The 18,032-nt window shown below is 40.9% G+C and overlaps 1 protein-coding gene across 1 annotated transcript; it reads right to left on the bottom strand.

Annotated features, from left to right (window-relative positions):
* Positions 1 to 3: 3 nt before the first annotated feature.
* On the bottom strand, positions 4 to 16,490 carry ap1s3b (adaptor related protein complex 1 subunit sigma 3b). The gene is made up of 5 exons (XM_058418952.1): positions 16,342 to 16,490; positions 6,588 to 6,766; positions 1,618 to 1,726; positions 1,098 to 1,235; positions 4 to 727 (listed from the first exon to the last, which is right to left on the bottom strand). The coding sequence occupies exons 1-5, from the start codon at positions 16,342 to 16,344 to the stop codon at positions 692 to 694; spliced, it is 465 nt and encodes a 154-aa protein (XP_058274935.1). The 5' UTR covers positions 16,345 to 16,490; the 3' UTR covers positions 4 to 691.
* Positions 16,491 to 18,032: the final 1,542 nt, after the last annotated feature.

Here is an 18,032-nt window from a genome sequence, read left to right as displayed (position 1 = left end):
GAGTGGACCGAAAATGTATCAAAATACATTTTAATGTCAATATTAACAGTGTAGATTTTACAATTTAATCATCATAGCATAATAGTGAGCAACCAGTTCAATGCATATAAAATCTCTCTTCAAGTGTTTTCAAAATATCTGCTTTGATAAGACATACACCACACTCATTAAAACATGTAGGTGACATACAATCACAAAGTAGGCACTTTACATTAATTTGAGGTTCATTAGAATTATTGCAAATCAAGCGATCAATCATGTATCAGGTAAAAGAGGATGTGAACTGAAACTTCTTTCCAAGTCGTGCAAACTGAGTCCTACATCTTCACTCAAATTCTCCCAAGTCTGTATTATTCTGCTTCAAAATCAACCTTTTCAAGTAACAAAGAAGTGAAAGAGGGGGAGAAGATGTTGAAAAAAAAAACAGACAAGCACTCCTCAAATACTTATTAATATAAGTAAGAACTACTATTGTTTAAAAACTTCCATTTGAAATTGTGACTGGAAAAGCACACAAAATGTTTCTCCTAGACGTGTTACACACAGATATTTCCTTCACATACAGACTTTTAACAGTAACTTCATATCTTCTTAGCTTCTATTAGAAAAGTGTAACCAGAAGCCATGGTCTGTTTTGTGAGTGCTGTAATGTTTGTTCCGTGGATGAGTGCTGCTTCCCTCTGACAAGCTGCTAAAAGGCCGGCTTGCTCATGTACTCTTCCATCGTCTGGAGAGAAGAAACTGCAGTGAATGTTACATTCATAACCTTTTTATAACTTTCCCTCTGTATTAATTAAGCTCTTTTTTCAGGAGGCATTACTGGGTGGGTACCATTTGTGATAATGCTCAAAAAGCATTTAGCTTGTATTATTAGATAATCAGTCTTGCTTGCGCATGTGTTTCTGATGTTTATAGAAACAAATGTTCGTTCTAATGTAACAACATATCTAATGTTGGCTCAACCCATGTTAATCTTACTATTAATCTATTTTACCAAACCCCAAAACTTTTTCCAATGTGTCATGAATCATTAGCAACATGTCAGGAACTTTACAATTCTATTCAAGGTCTCTGCTTAAGTGAACTGAATCTCTCACCTCCTGCAGCATGTCTGAAGCCTCGATGGATTTAGCAATAGACACTTTGGATGTTTCCTGTATCTCTCCCCCCATTAGGAACTCGTCCAAGATGAAATACGCCTTCTCAAAGTTAAAGATGATGTCCAGCTCACACACCTGAGGGAACACTTCACATGAACTCTTACAGTTTCAAAATGATACGGTATTATACTCTGACTCTGATATAAGTGCATTATACTTCTCCTTTCACTTCCTCAAAAGGTGCTACAATAGAATGAAATCAAACTGACATAAGCATAGATTCATTATTATACTATTAGGAGTATCAGGAATGTTATATTAGGACTGTTGTGAAAACTCTGTATAAGTTCCATTTCCAGGAGTTTGGAAGAAACTGGAATTGAAGTCTGCAGTGGAACTCTCCAGGATCAGGGGTGTATCTCTGTGTATACTCCAGGTTAATGTTCACAGATGATTAATAACTTCTTATGGTTGTATGAGGAGGTGATGATCTACTTAACAGTTCACTTTTACTTACATTGCCAAAGTACTTGTCAAGCAGCTCAACATATCGATGCAGCACTTCCAGAGCCAGCAGCTCATTGTCCTGGTCTTCCAAACCACAGCAGAAGTACAGACTGGCATACCTGTATACAAATCAGCAAATCATGTGTTACTGGCAATGTATTTTGTTTGTATTTAAACATTTAAATTAGGATTTCCAGCCAAATCTGATGAATATAAACAAGCTGAAAATGGGGGGAAAAACAGCAGAAACTACTGGCAGTGTTTAGAAGAAACATTCATATTTTCTGAGTTCAGATTTATACTCAGATTATTAAAATCAACACAAACCCAGGAACTCCATTTAGTCAATAAAATGTTCTTGTTTCACTTTGTGAAAAATAAACTAAGCAGCAGTGAAACAAGCTGAAGACTAATGTCATGTGTAACAATGTGATAAAGATTGATACAGAAGCGCAGAACTGCCACACAAGAAGAAAATCCCCATCAGCATCTTGTTATAATGAGAAAACATCTTATTATGAGAAAAAGATCCACTTACAACTTAAAAACATCTTGTTATTGAGAAAAAAATATCACACTATTGCGAGACATGCATCCGATTATTAAGTAAATGATATAGCACAAATGTCACTGTTGAAGTGTAGATAGAACTGTCATTAGTATACACACATTATGAAGGATTGACAAATCTTTAGCGCAATATCTCTAAATTTGGCTGTTGCAGATTCCACCCATTAGCTATGCCCTTTTGTGTAATGCCATGGTGGTGATGATTGACAGGAGAGAGGGGGATGTCAGTCTATCCTCACCAGAGAGCAGTGCTCTCTCAGACAGAGTGCCACAATATCATCAGGACTTCAACTCCTGATCACAGGATGAAAGCCTAGAATGTCGTACCAATTGAAAGCTAAACGCCATTTAACAGCATGATGTGAAAGCTAGACGTACGAGTCACTCACAAGTCATTCAGGCAAATCCTGAGAGCTTTTTCTGCTGTGCAAATAAACTACCACCCACACTAACTTCAAATAAATGAATCAGGCCATCTGTGGGCCTCATATTACGCAGGATTTCTGGTTTCTAGCAACATAAGCTGAAGCTTCCTAGATCCAAGCAGAGGGCAGGTGTTCAGCCCAGTAAGGGGAACCGTCTCTGAACCATGTGTATTTATATACAATGGCTCTATGAGAGACTCTCCTGGGTAACTTGAATGTGAGTAAAAACAAATGAACTTGTAGTGGAGACATTTTGTCATTTACAGCATTATTAGCTGAAGTTCTACTATTAAATTTAGACCTTCTACTAACTTCAGATGACCGTGAGTTCGAATCCCAACACAACCATTCATGACCAGGAGCCAAGGGAGCAAAATTTGCTGGATGGCACACTCTCTCCCCAGCCAATCACAGCAATCGTAGGCAATCGATGCTTTCTGTGAACTCGTGTGTGAAAGCAGCCACTTGGATGTAAAAGTCTGACAAAAAGCAAGAGAAACTCCAAACACACAAGTGTACTGTATATCTTCTCTTAACCTCAACTCAACTCAAGTTCTGTGATTGGATATCTGATAGCTCACACTGTTATTTGATCATTTTATCACTATGCTTTTGTCAAGGTATTATTGCATGAAGTTTATACTTTATGCCATCACATGGTATTGTTACCAGTAATCCCTGTATAGAAAGCTACCAGCTCTCCATGACTGAGTAGGTAAAGTTTTTTCCTCATTAGAAAGAGAAAGTCAGTATCAGCCAAGTAACTAATTAATGTTTACAATACTTGCTGCTGAGATAAATCTTCCAGTTCTCCCATAATGTAGCAAGCCAGGTAATGGCTAGCGGGCAGCACAGAAGGAATGATCTACTGCTAGCTGGAAATATACTGTATGCCTTTTCAGAATAAATGAAAATAAAGCTTATATATGAAAAACAACCAGAATAAAACCGATGCACCATAATCGATAAATATCAGCATAGTTCCAATTGCTTTGATGCAGATTCTAGCTGCTAGAACAGCATATATGTGATATGTTTAAATATATAGTCTGTCTGCAGCAAAGAACAACATGAGCTGGCTAGCTTGTTTTTAACAGAAGACATACATGGATGCATTCCCACTCTGTACCTCAAACACACAGAGGTCGAAAATGTCATAATTCTGAGCTCTGCAGCAATAATCCTGTTCAAGTAAAGCAACAAACCTGGGAAAGAACTAAGCAGAAACAATACAGAGCTTTTTGCCTACAATAAAAACAGCATTACAGACGCTGAATTGAACTGCACATTAGTCTTATTTCGGTTTTCAGACATCGACTTAAGACTCGTACAAGAAAACATTATACGGTAAAGTACAGAAAAAAAACAATTCATTCATTTAAATACGAAACCACTGACTGAAATAAGGTCACAGAACGGTAGTAATACAGTTCATGCTGGGACAGCTGCACACGAGAGGACAATAGTGTAGAGAGCAGGCCGTGTGGGTCATGAAGGGATTATTGTCAGCTCTGGAAAAAGAAGCAAAGATTCTTAGAGGTCTGTGTTTTGTTTTGTTTTTTTCCTAACCATGATGTCAGCCTTTGGCATCAGTATAAAGTTTCTGAACTGGCTTCATGGAAAACAACATACTGGATTAGTAGTTAACTGGATTAAGACTCCAGCTTGATATTATGTTCTCATTTTCATATCTGAGAGATGCTGGAGTAAGAAGTGGTTTATAGCAGCAATTCAACAGCAATTCTACCTTATTTACAGACACACTGATTTATTTTGTATTCTATCATTTCTATTTATCTTATATTATTTTACTCTACTTTTCATGTACATGTTTTCTCCTCTTAGTTGCTCTGCTGTGTCATCATGAATTTCCCCTGTGGTCATGAATAAATATACAGCTCATCTCCCTCTACGATGCAGTGGTTCAGTGTTTGAATGTACGCTCTATGGCTAAATGTATGCAGACATGTGGCCTTTACATCACCATGTGAGCGTTCACCACCTCACTGTAGCCACAAGCACACTATTGTCTAGAATGTTTCTGTATGCTGTAGCTTTAGCATTTCTCTTCACTAAAAAACAGCATGTCAGTGCCCCTGTGCATCAAATGAGCTGCATAAAGACATGGTTTGTCATATGATTGGAGTTGAACAATTTGACTGTCCTTCACCGAGCCCTGACCTCAACCCTTCTGATAAACTGGAAAACTGACTGCACCCCAGATCTCCTCACCCAACATCAGTGCCTGACCTCAATAATGCTCTTGTGGCTGAATGGGTAAAAATGTTCATAGCCATGATCCAATATCTACTGAAAAGCCAACCCAGAAGAGAGGAGGTTTAACAGCAAAGACTAAATCTGGAAGAGGGCACATAAATGTGTCCACAGGTATTTACTTAATTGCAAATACAGTGTCATCACATCCTGGCTAGTTAGCTCATTTGTTTAAGTCGTTAAGCCTGGCAAAGAAGCTAATGAACACAGCACCAATAGCATTAGCATCAGTCAAGGCATGTGCAGGACATTATGAAAATGGACACTTAATATGTACATGGATAAAAAAAAAAAAAGTCGACAGTCCTTCTAAAAAAATTCTAATTTTTGTGTTGTAAAAGAATAAAACACAGATAAATCATGTGGGATTCACCCTCAATGTAAAATATTAACCAGCAACAAAATAAATTAAAAACACACAATGACCTGGTTGTATATAAGTGTGCACATTTTGATCGTAATACAGATCTGAGGGCAGGAGTGCACCAATGCTGAACATCTTAATTTTTTTCCACTCTGGTTCCACATGCATAAATGCTCCAGATCTATCAAATAGTGAGAGGAGCTCCTGTGCACAACCCTCTTTAAGTCATTCTCTGGGTTTTCAGTGGGCTCTGACTGGACCATTCCAAAATGTTGACCTTCTTCTGAAGTAATTCCTTTGTGGAATTGGATCTGTGCTTTAGGTCATTATAACACTGGAAGGTGTAATGTTTCTTTATTTTCAGTTGACTACCAGAGGTCTGCGCAGGTTTTATGCCAAAACAGACAATGCTCCTTGTGGTGATCTATAATGTTTTGGAAATTCTTCACTCCTCACCTGATCAATACATTCTGTACTCCTCACCTGATCAATACTTTTCCACAGTGAGTTCCTGCGCATGCTTTGTAAGCTGTTTGCAGATCATAGTTTCAGCGGTCAGATATCGTCCAGAAAATCCTACAGAAGCAGCTGATCTTTCTTTGCAGTTAATTAGAATCACTTCACTGAAGGCCGGTGTATGACCTTCAGTTTTGAGCACGAGTCTGAATGTGATTGGTTCATTCTGAGCAGAACCAACTGCCCCATTATAAAAGGTGTGTAAACGTATGCAATGAAGTTGCTGTTTTCAGGTGAGCTGTGCTCAAGTGAGCTTGAAATAAACATCTTTGACATGCTTCAGCATTTTACATCAGACAAGGCTGCAATTTTAACATGGGTGTGTAGACCTTTTATAACCAATGTATGGATAATAGTAAGCTCACTTAGAGGAGGATGACACAGTTGTGGTCTACAGCAGAAGCAGGTCCAACACACACACACAGCTGGATTTACTAAGTTTTCAAAAACATTTTGCTGGACAACAGTGATTTGATCTGTCCATTCAAATTGACATGTTCTCTGCATTTATGGCCAGTGGTTATTGAGTAGTCAAGACTCTTTGAAATGCTGGCTACCTACTGTCTCTCCTGCATCTCAGGGAATAGCGCATTCTCACAAAGCACAATGGTGGGTAACGTGTTAGTTGTGTGTTTTTGGATACTGTCGTGATGGAGAGCTTTAGTTACTGCACTTGTTCACCTGAAGTTCTGAAACACGACTACTGTATTAGTCTGCATTACTAAACACATAAGTATGAGAAAGGGCCATTCTTTGACTGAGACCGGTGAAAGCCAGTAGAGGAATCACTTTTTTTTTTTTTTTTTGTTCTTTCAGCTGGATCCTCCTCACCTCTTATAAACAATCTTCAGATCTCTCCAATGCAGGAAGTTACACGTGCGTGGTTTTCGAGCCAGCACCATGGTGGTCATGTCCCTGATGATCTTCTTCTTCTCTCGCTCCGGCAGTGGCAGGAACCATTTCTGCAGCCGGAGCTTCCCTTGGCGACTGAAGAGCAGCAGAAAACGCATCTGCATGACACAGATAAAGAACAATAAGAAAATATATTGGCACATAAATTAAGCTTAAAACTAAAGGTATTAGTGGAAAAACTATTAGTGAGGGGCTGGGTGATAGAACAATGTAATATTGAGATGATGATAAAATATGATACAATATACTTTTATTGTGCATGTTGGCTTTTTTTTTATTAATACATTTAATTTTAATGGTTTTAATTAATACAATTTAACACACTGACCTGAAACAGCTGATTCAATGATAACTTTTGTAAATAATCTTTACAATTTTTGTTTCTGTTCAGTGTTAAATTTTAAAAATGTATAAAATAAATTATATTTATATTTGAATACATTATATAAAATCACTGAACCTACATGTTGATGTTAAAACTACTATATTGCTTTTACATCACACTGAAATACCTTCAAGAACAAATTTCCCACTGAATTCAAAGTCATTTCATCGGAAACAATTTTCCTGTAGCATTAAAACAATTTAGGACCAGGCTGCTCCTAAATTGATGTTTTTTCTCACATAGAGTCATTATGTCACGCCAGTGTCTTATGTTGTCCGGATGAAATGGAAATAAGATTGTGTATTTAACTTCTGTGATCACGGTTACTGTGCACTGATATACTCTGAATCAAATCATCAAATGAATCCATTCGTTTATGTTACTTTTAGAATACAGGAACAAGACACAAGGCAGGTTTTTATGATTTATTATAGTAAAGTAAGGGCAAGCCACCGTCACCATCTGGCGAGTTGTGAAGAATGCAGGACTTTAGCCTGTAAACACTGACTAAGCACATGGAGGACCGGGGAAACATCTGGCAATCTGAACAAAGCTTTGAGTAAGCACCACTATTGAGGTGGTAAACAGCCCTGGAGTTACTTTGGAAAATATCACAATGTTCACTTCCTTCTTCCGAAAAAACTTTATAGCGTAATCACATCCAAACACTTACTCATGTTATAGGAAATCTGTTAGACATACACACACCGCCCACTTTATTAGGAACACCGGTACACCTGTAAATTCATGCAGTTATCTAATCAGCCAGTTACGTCATAGCAGCACAATGCATAAAATCATGCAGATGCACTTCCAAAGCTTAGACTTTCTCTTCATTCTGATGTTGGAGGTGATCTCTGTGACTTGGATGGTGTTGCCAGATAGGCTGGCTTGAGTTTCAGAAACTGCTGATCTTCTGGGAATCTCAAACACAGTAGTTTCTACAGTTTGCACAGAATGGTGCGAAAAACGTAAAACACTGAATGAGTGACAGTTGTGTGTGTGTGGAAACACCTTGTTGGCCAGAGTTGTTCAGCTGCCAGGAGGGAGAATGTATCTCAAATAATCACTCTTTACAACCGTGGCTAACAGAAAAGCATCTCAGCATGAGCAAAACATCAAACGTTGAACTGTATGGACTACAGCAGCAGAAGACTGCACTGGGACCTTTTCTGCTCAACATGGTTGTAAAGTGTGCTTATTTGAGTTACCATAGACTTTCTTTCAGCTGAAAGGGTTTCAGCCTGCAGACCCTCTGCTCATAGGATGCTTTATGCACTATACTTTGTAAACACTAGAGATTGCTGTGTGTGACATTTCCATGAGCTCAGCAGTTTCTGAAGTACTCAGACCAGCCCACCAACAACAATGCCACGATGAAAGGCACAGACATCACATTTTTACCCTTATGTTTGATGTGAATATTCACTGAACTTCTTGAAATGTGTCTGCATTATTTTGTGTACTGCACTGCTGCCACATGATTGGCTGATTAGATATTTATATAAATGAGCAGGTATACATGTGTTGGACATAATGAACCTCTCCTGAGGACACTGAACATATTAAACCTCTCATAGGGACACTGGACATGATGAACCTCTCATAGGGGAACTGGACATGATGAAACTCTCATAGGGGAACTGGACATGATGAACCTGTCATAAGGACACTGGACATGATGAACCTCTCCTGAGGACAGTGGACATGATGAACCTCTCCTGAGGACATGATGAACCTCTCCTGAGGACACTGGACATGATGAACCTCTCATTGGGAGTCTGGACATGATGAACCTCTCATAAATAAATAAATAATAAATAAATAAATGGGGATAATGGACATGATGAACCTGTCATAAGGACACTGGACATGATGAAACTCATGGGAACACTGGACATGATGAACCTCTCCTGAGGACACTGGACATATTAAACCTCTCATAGGGGCACTGGACATGATGAAACTCTCATAGGGGCACTGGACATGATGAACCTCTCCTGAGTACACTGGACATGATGAAACTCTCATAGGGGCACTGGACATGATGAACCTCTCCTGAGGACACTGGACATATTAAACCTCTCATAGGGGCACTGGACATGATGAAACTCTCATAGGGGCACTGGACATGATGAACCTCTCCTGAGTACACTGGACATATTAAACCTCTCATAGGGGCACTGGACATTATGAAACTCTCATAGGGGCACTGGACATGATGAACCTCTCCTGAGGACACTAGACATATTAAACCTCTCATAGGGGCACTGGACATGATGAACCTCTCCTGAGGACACTAGATATGATGAACCTCTCATAGGGGCACTGGACATGATGAATCTCTCATAGGGGCACTGGACATGATGAATCTCTCATAGGGACACTGGATATGATGAACCTCTCATAGGGGCACTGGACATGATGAACCTCTCCTGAGGACACTGGATATGATGAACCTCTCATAGGGGCACTGGACATGATGAACCTCTCCTGAGGACACTGGATATGATGAACCTCTCATAGGGGCACTGGACATGATGAATCTCTCATAGGGGCACTGGACATGATGAATCTCTCATAGGGACACTGGATATGATGAACCTCTCATAGGGGCACTGGACATGATGAACCTCTCCTGAGGACACTGGATATGATGAACCTCTCATAGGGGCACTGGACATGATGAATCTCTCATATTGGCACTGGACATGATGAATCTCTCATAGGGACACTGGATATGATGAACCTCTCATAGGGGCACTGGACATGATGAACCTCTCCTGAGGACACTGGATATGATGAACCTCTCATAGGGGCACTGGACATGATGAATCTCTCATAGGGACACTGGACATGATGAACCACTTACAGGGAAAGGGGACATGATGAACCTCTCATAGAGACTTTGGACATGATAAAACTCTCATGGGGACACTGGACATGATGAACCTCTCCTGAGGACACTGGACATGAGGAACCTCTCATAAATAAATAAATAATAAATAAATAAATGGGGATAATGGACATGATGAAACTCTCATAGGGACACTGGACATGATGAACCACTCATGGGGACACTGGACATGATGAACCTCTCCTGAGGACAGTGGACATGATGAACCTCTCATGGGGACACTGGACATGATGAAAGTCTCACAGGGACACTGGGCATGATGAACCTCTCCTGAGGACAGTGAATATGATGAACCACTCATAGGGATACTGGGCATGATGACATTCTCCTGAGGACAGTGGGCATGATGAACCTCTCACATGGACAGTGGGCATGATGAACCTCTCACATGGACAGTGGGCATGATGAACCTCTCACATGGACAGTGGGCATGATGAACCTCTCACATGGACAGTGGGCATGATGAACCTCTCACATGGACAGTGGGCATGATGAACCTCTCACATGGACAGTGGGCATGATGAACCTCTCACATGGACAGTGGGCATGATGAACCTCTCACATGGACAGTGGGCATGATGAACCTCTCACATGGACAGTGGACATGATGAACCTCTCACATGGACAGTGGACATGATGAACCTCTCACATGGACAGTGGACATGATGAACCTCTCACATGGACAGTGGACATGATGAACCTCTCACATGGACAGTGGACATGTTGTACCTCTCACATGGACAGTGGACATGTTGTACCTCTCACATGGACAGTGGACATGATGAACCTCTCACATGGACAGTGGACATGATGAACCTCTCACATGGACAGTGGACATGATGAACCTCTCACATGGACAGTGGACATGATGAACCTCTCACATGGACAGTGGACATGATGAACCTCTCACATGGACAGTGGACATGATGAACCTCTCACATGGACAGTGGACATGATGAACCTCTCACATGGACAGTGGACATGATGAACCTCTCACATGGACAGTGGACATGATGAACCTCTCACATGGACACTGGACATGATGAACCTCTCACATGGACACTGGACATGATGAACCTCTCACATGGACACTGGACATGATGAACCTCTCCTGAGGACACTGGACATGATGAACCTCTCCTGAGGACACTGGACATGATGAACCTCTCCTGAGGACACTGGACATGATGACCCTCTCATAGAGACTTTGGACATGATGAACCTCTCATAGGGACACTGGACATGATGGACACTGGACATGATGAACCTCTCCTGAGGACACTGGACATGAACCTTTCCTGAGAACACTGGACATGATGACCCTCTCAAAGGGACACTGGATATGACGAACCTCTCATAGGGACACTGACCATGATCCAGGAATAGACCCTGGGAGGGACGCCAGTCTTTCAGAGGGCTCCATGAACACACACATTCATACCTAGACCCAAATGAACATGGCTAATCCATCTATTATAATGTTTATGGGAGGTAGGAGGAGACTGGAGGACCTGGAGGAAACCACCAGGGACAGACAGAGAACAGATGACACTTGACACAGACAATAACCTGAGCTCAGGACCCAGGACTTCTGAAGCTGTGAGATAGCGCTGCTATTCCAGCATAGCTAAGATACATGTTTAAGGTTTGTTGGCTGCTGACCTCAGAGTTACAGCAACTCAAAATAAATGAAGACATAATATTACCCTCTAGAATTCTGTGAAAGCTTCCTGCTTGAATATGGCTTTCACACTTCCTCCTGCATGCAGCACAATGTCTTCAGCAATGTTGCTCAAACCTGCAGCTTTAAATAAATGCAATCTGGAGGGTAAAACACTTTTACACAATTCCTCTTCATCTAGTCCATACAGGCAGCAGAGACACATGAAACAATGTCATGTGTTAATAACTATCAAGGACCACGAGTTCCTAATGTTTCTCTATTAGCAAGAACCTACATTTTTAAGAAAAAATGCAAATAAACAGGAACACATGGCTATTGATTCTGTACACTGCATTAACTAAATAGACTGTTAGACAGCTGCTAATCTTCTAAAAAATGCCACAAACAACAAGCTCCAAAGGTTTATAAACGGTGCCTATAATTTCTACCTGATACAGTATTTGTCCCTCTATAACAGCATGTAAATCAATAGATGATCAAGAGGATCTAAATCAACATCATCTGCAAGGAGAAGACAACACACACCCAAGGGCACAGGAGGTGCATGTAGATGTAAAGACTCACACAGGCTCTGCTGTCTCACTGTCAAAAGAAAAAAGGGTAAATCCTCTCTTAGCAACAAACAGCTTAAAAGACTAGAAGTATAAACAAATTACGTCATGGCCCACATGTAAACGCTTTGAACGGGTGTGTTTGTGTTGTCTCTAAACACATTAACCCCTATGGCAGCCAGTGAAGAAAAAAAGTAATGTATACAAAAGCGTGAAAGTCATACACTATATTGCCAAAAGTATTCGCTCACCCATCCAAATAATCAGAATCAGGTGTTCCAATCACTTCCATGGCCACAGGTGTATAAAATCAAGCACCTAGGCATGCAGACTGTTTTTACAAACATTGGTGAAAGAATGGGTCGCTCTCAGGAGCTCAGTGAATTCCAGCGTGGAACTGTGATAGGATGCCACCTGTGCAACAAATCCAGTCGTGAAATTTCCTCGCTCCTAAATATTCCACAGTCAACTGTCAGCTGTATTATAAGAACGTGGAAGTGTTTGGGAATGACAGCAACTCAGCCACGAAGTGGTAGGCCACGTAAACTGACGGAGCGGGGTCAGCGGATGCTGAGGCGCATAGTGCGAAGAGGTCGCCAACTTTCTGCAGAGTCAATCGCTACAGACCTCCAAACTTCATGTGGCCTTCAGATTAGCTCAAGAACAGTGCGCAGAGAGCTTCATGGAATGGGTTTCCATGGCCGAGCAGCTGCATCCAAGCCATACATCACCAAGTGCAATGCAAAGCGTCGGATGCAGTGGTGTAAAGCACGCCGCCACTGGACTCTAGAGCAGTGGAGACGCGTTCTCTGGAGTGACGAATCGCGCTTCTCCATCTGGCAATCTGATGGACGAGTCTGGGTTTGGCGGTTGCCAGGAGAACGGTACTTGTCTGACTGCATTGTGCCAAGTGTAAAGTTTGGTGGAGGGGGGATTATGGTGTGGGGTTGTTTTTCAGGAGCTGGGCTTGGCCCCTTAGTTCCAGTGAAAGGAACTCTGAATGCTTCAGCATACCAAGACATTTTGGACAATTCCATGCTCCCAACTTTGTGGGAACAGTTTGGAGCTGGCCCCTTCCTCTTCCAACATGACTGTGCACCAGTGCACAAAGCAAGGTCCATAAAGACGTGGATGACAGAGTCTGGTGTGGATGAACTTGACTGGCCTGCACAGAGTCCTGACCTCAACCCAATAGAACACCTTTGGGATGAATTAGAGCGGAGACTGAGAGCCAGGCCTTCTCGTCCAACATCAGTGTGTGACCTCACAAATGCGCTTCTGGAAGAATGGTCAAAAATTCCCATAAACACACTCCTAAACCTTGTGGACAGCCTTCCCAGAAGAGTTGAAGCTGTTATAGCTGCAAAGGGTGGACCGACGTCATATTGAACCCTAGGGATTAGGAATGGGATGTCACTTAAGTTCATATGCGAGTCAAGGCAGGTGAGCGAATACTTTTGGCAATATAGTGTATATCACATGTACGTGATGGACATATAAGACTACGTAGATCAGTTAGACAAGCACAGCTTTCCAAACTCCTCAGCAAGGATGTGTTTCCCCGTTAGACTCATCCTGCCTACAATTTCCTCCACTATTATGTCCTTCTATTGTTCAAACTCTCACACTCACACTTTCTCACACATCCTCTCACACACACACACACACACGCTAACACATACCTGCCTACTCTTTCAGGAATACTGCTTACATGCCCAACGTGCAGTAATTTATAATAATAAACACACATCTTCACTTACTTTGCAAATGTAATGAGGATATAATTACTGAACAAAATAAGGCACAGAAAAAAAAGACTTTAACGCCAAAACATTAACTTTACTTTCCCTGATGAGCTCAGAATCTTAATTATAAGAGCTCTTTGACAAATGGAAGCTTAAGTGTTGCTAGCTGGATCTGAAGTCTGTGTTTTAACACTGTTGTATGGTGTATAGATTGTGCAATAACACACTCTCCATGTGAGAAAATATGGTAAAGGTCCTCTAGTGACAGCACCATCAAAGTCCAAAATGACAGTTCAAAGCTGACACCAGAGTCTCAGTATAGGTTATGATGTGCACTTGTGCAGAAAAAGGAGTTGTGTAATCTGAAATATCCTTCAAGGTGAGCTTGAGGTAATCAGGATTATTTGTTCCCGTTCATTAGCATGCTTAGTTTATGATTTGCCAGTGTCATTACCGTATTTGTAGCCCTCCATGAGATTTGTCTAATCATATATTATTTTTAGGCGTCCTCATAATGGTGTCTTTTATACATGAGCATCATGGTCTCACACTACTGCTGGTAGCTGTCGTTGCTCTCAGTGCATGGCATTAAACTGGATGCCGATCCTAACTCATGACCACATACAAACTCATGCAAAATCATACAGTGTGAAGCTGACTTAAGCCTTCAGGAAGGTTTGACAACCCTGTATATGATGTAAGGAGAGTAGATATAGTAAATGTTAATTGTAGTGTCCAGAGAAACAGCAGGATGGTTCACTTTTTACTGCTGTGCTGAAAGACTTTTGTTACTACATATAGAAATACACAAACACACACACACACACACACACACACACGATGAGTGTCAATTCTAAGAATAATTATTTATTATTATTATTGATTTATTCTTATTTCAACAATAATAATGCTTTGGTTACATCATAGACTAAATGACATTGATCTGAAGTCCTCAAATCAGATGCTACACCATGTAACCAAAAGATTGTGGACGCCTGACCATCCAAGCCATATGTAAGCCTTCACCCATACTGTAGCAACAAAGCTAGAAGAACACAATTGTCTGGAACATAGGGGTCCCAACCTGTACCAGCATGACAATGAACCCTGTGCACAAACCGAGCTGCATGACGACACGTCTTTTCCAAATCACAGCCGAAGCATTTGAAACGTGAGCCCTGACCCCAACCCCACTGAATACTTTTGAGACAAACTGGAAAGCTGATTGCACCCCAGACCTCCTCCTGCTCCTTCTCCTCCTCCTCATCATCATCATCGTCCCAGATCCAGAACCACTTGGAGACTATCACAGATCTGCCGTTGCATCTGTCAGCTTTGCGACAGCAAGGAATTATTGTCTATAATGAACTAGTTGCTGTTGTAGAAAGGATATTATTCACAGTTACATTATTTACTGTTCAGTGTCACCCAAATGAGGATGAGGTTCCCTCCTGAGCCTGGTTCCTCTCAAGGCTTCTTCCTCATATCATCACAGGGAGATTTTTCCTTGCAAATGTTCGTTGCTTGCTCATTAGGCATGAAATAGATACTTAACTTTAAACTTTATAATTTTTTTCTCGCTCTATGTTTCTATACTTCTGTGAGACCATGTCTATTGTTAAAAGCGCTTCACGAATAAACTGAATCCCTGAATCAGGGTCTCTCCTCACGAACACTCTTGTGGCTGAATGAACACATCCTCCACACACTGTGAAGAGCTTTCCCAGAAGAGGGGAGCCTCTTGTAATAGCAAAGGGGAGAATAAATCTGAAGTCAGATGTGTCCACAAACTTTTGGCCATACTTTCTTCCAATCACACACAGCAGCTTTAAATGTTTTTACACAGAACCGGACATCAGTGGACCTGCAGCCAGCCTAAAGCAGGCTATAACAAACAGCTAAAAGACAACTTAGAAACGAGTTCATGTGGAGGTTCTGAAAAGTCGTGGACAAACGAAAGATAAAAAAAAATATTTAAGCAAAGAAAACAAACAAACTGAGATAAATGAATGAAGGAGTAATATGCAGCGTAAAAATGATGGAACCAGTTTCGCTAGACTTTACGGAAGCGTTAACGCGGAGGAGTGTGTATTACTACCAGCAGGTAATAACACAAGGTCAGCAAATTAAAGCAAACTCAGAATTGTTACTTGATAGCGTATTCAACCTTTATTTAATGAATCACTTCCACTAAATTAAATGACCTCCGCCGAAACAAATCTGCCGAGAGATTAGGACGGAAGATAGATTAGGACGGAAGTTGAACGTAAACAGCTACCTGGTACGAACAGGTGCAGGCTAGCGACCTGTCTACTTCCAGCCTGTAATAAGCACCCAGTGAAAACTGTAGCGACTTAACTTGAGGTTTCAGTCTGAAACATTTACACTTACCATTTTGAAAAACAGTGAAGTTATGGAGTTAAGTTAATTTGTCTCTTCTCCCGTCTGCTCAGACGGACACATCGTTGTCTCTCCCAGAATGCTTCAAACAGAAAGTGCGGAACTCCTCCTCTGCCCGGAGTCCGGGGTGTACATGCCAAACAACAACCTATCCGATATTATAGTGCGCTACATAGGGTGACTAAACCCATTACTCCATCACCTAAGTAGTGCGCGAGTGCGTCACGGAGGAGGGTTATTTGAACACGACCGCTTGTTTTGCGTCAGCGGAATCGCCTTGCTACACCTGTTCGAGGGTGTGGGGTGGAGGGGGGGGTTCCAGGTGGAAACAAACGAACCAAGCCTTTCTTCCGAATCAGATTTGTATTCTGTACCGAATTACTCTGTACATACTTACTTTAACTAGATTAACATTACTATAACTAACAAACGGATAGACGGAGGATAGGCTATTTTTCTGCCGAATGATATTTTGCACTCCGCTCGCTCAGTAAGTGATTTAAGCTGTAGAAGGCGTTCATAAGCTGCGCATGCGTGATAAAGGACGTTCATCTGATTTTTTAATGTCTTTTTGATGTACATCTACGATCTTATGTTTGTGCAGGATTCCCATAGAAATCTGGACTGGATTATATTAGAATTTCCGTCATATTTTGGAACCATTCCTATAAGATTCCTATAGGTCTTAAAGGACGAGACTTAAATATCCAGTAAGACCAGTTCCACCAGTTGTTGTTGTTGTTGTTGTTGTTTTGTTGTTGTTGTTTTTATAGGATCCATTTCTGTTCCTATTCAGGTCTGTATGGAAATTCAGTGTCATGTTTATGTGAAAAGATTCCTGAAGATCAACTTTTCCAATGAATTTCTCTACAAAAAATTAAATAAATAAATAAAAATGTATTTATTGCAATTTCTCACCTCAGCTCAACAACTCAATCAGCATATATAGAGAATATCACCGTATGCTGCACACTGCTCAACCTGCAGCAACATCATAAACAACATGGAACAAGAAGAATCAGTGAGCAAAACCTACCCATGTAATCACGTAGGCTATTTTAGAAATAATAGCATGCAACCAAATAATTTTATAATTTTGATTTGGTTTGATTTGAAATAATTTTTAACAATTCTGCCATATAATACACACACAAACACAAACACACACACACCTGTAAGTTGTGAGGTGGGGCCTCCATGGATTGGGCTTGTTTGTCCAGCACATCCCACATTGGATTGGATTTGATTGGATTGAGATCTGGGGAATTTGGAGGCCAGGTCAACACCTCAAACTTGTTACTGTGCTCATCAAACCATTCCTGAACCATCTTTGCTCTGAGGCACGATCCTGCTGAAAGAGGCGAGAGAGAGAGAGAGAGAGAGAGAGAGAGCGCACAAGCACTTAATAATAATAATAAATAATAAATCATTTCTTATACAACACAATCAGCATTTTAATCAAATAAGATCTTACAGGACACACTGGAATTCCATTCCAGTAAGAGCTTTGAAGAGGGTAAATAAGTGGTGTAAATTAGATGCTTTTACACAAACACACATTCAGAATATTTTAAAATAATCGTTAAAAAAAAGTCCTGTACAAGGCTCACTGAATAGATGAGGTTTGAGATTATTAGCACACAAATTAAATTCATAAAAGCACGGTATAAACTTACTAGCTA

The sequence above is a fragment of the Hemibagrus wyckioides genome, linkage group LG20 (genome assembly GCF_019097595.1).
Source record: "Hemibagrus wyckioides isolate EC202008001 linkage group LG20, SWU_Hwy_1.0, whole genome shotgun sequence".
Classification (NCBI taxonomy): Eukaryota; Metazoa; Chordata; class Actinopteri; order Siluriformes; family Bagridae; genus Hemibagrus; species Hemibagrus wyckioides.
Note: the sequence above shows the minus strand (reverse complement) of the source record. Positions and strands in the feature narration are given on the sequence as shown.

What these genes read in the sequence shown, in the direction of transcription:
- ap1s3b (XM_058418952.1), bottom strand. An exon ending in TTGACAAGTACTTTGGCAAT is followed by an intron (nt 1,236 to 1,617) that starts GTAAGTAAAAGT and finishes GTGTTCCCTCAG; the next exon opens with GTGTGTGAGCTGGACATCAT. An exon ending in CTTCAGACATGCTGCAGGAG is followed by an intron (nt 728 to 1,097) that starts GTGAGAGATTCA and finishes TCTTCTCTCCAG; the next exon opens with ACGATGGAAGAGTACATGAG.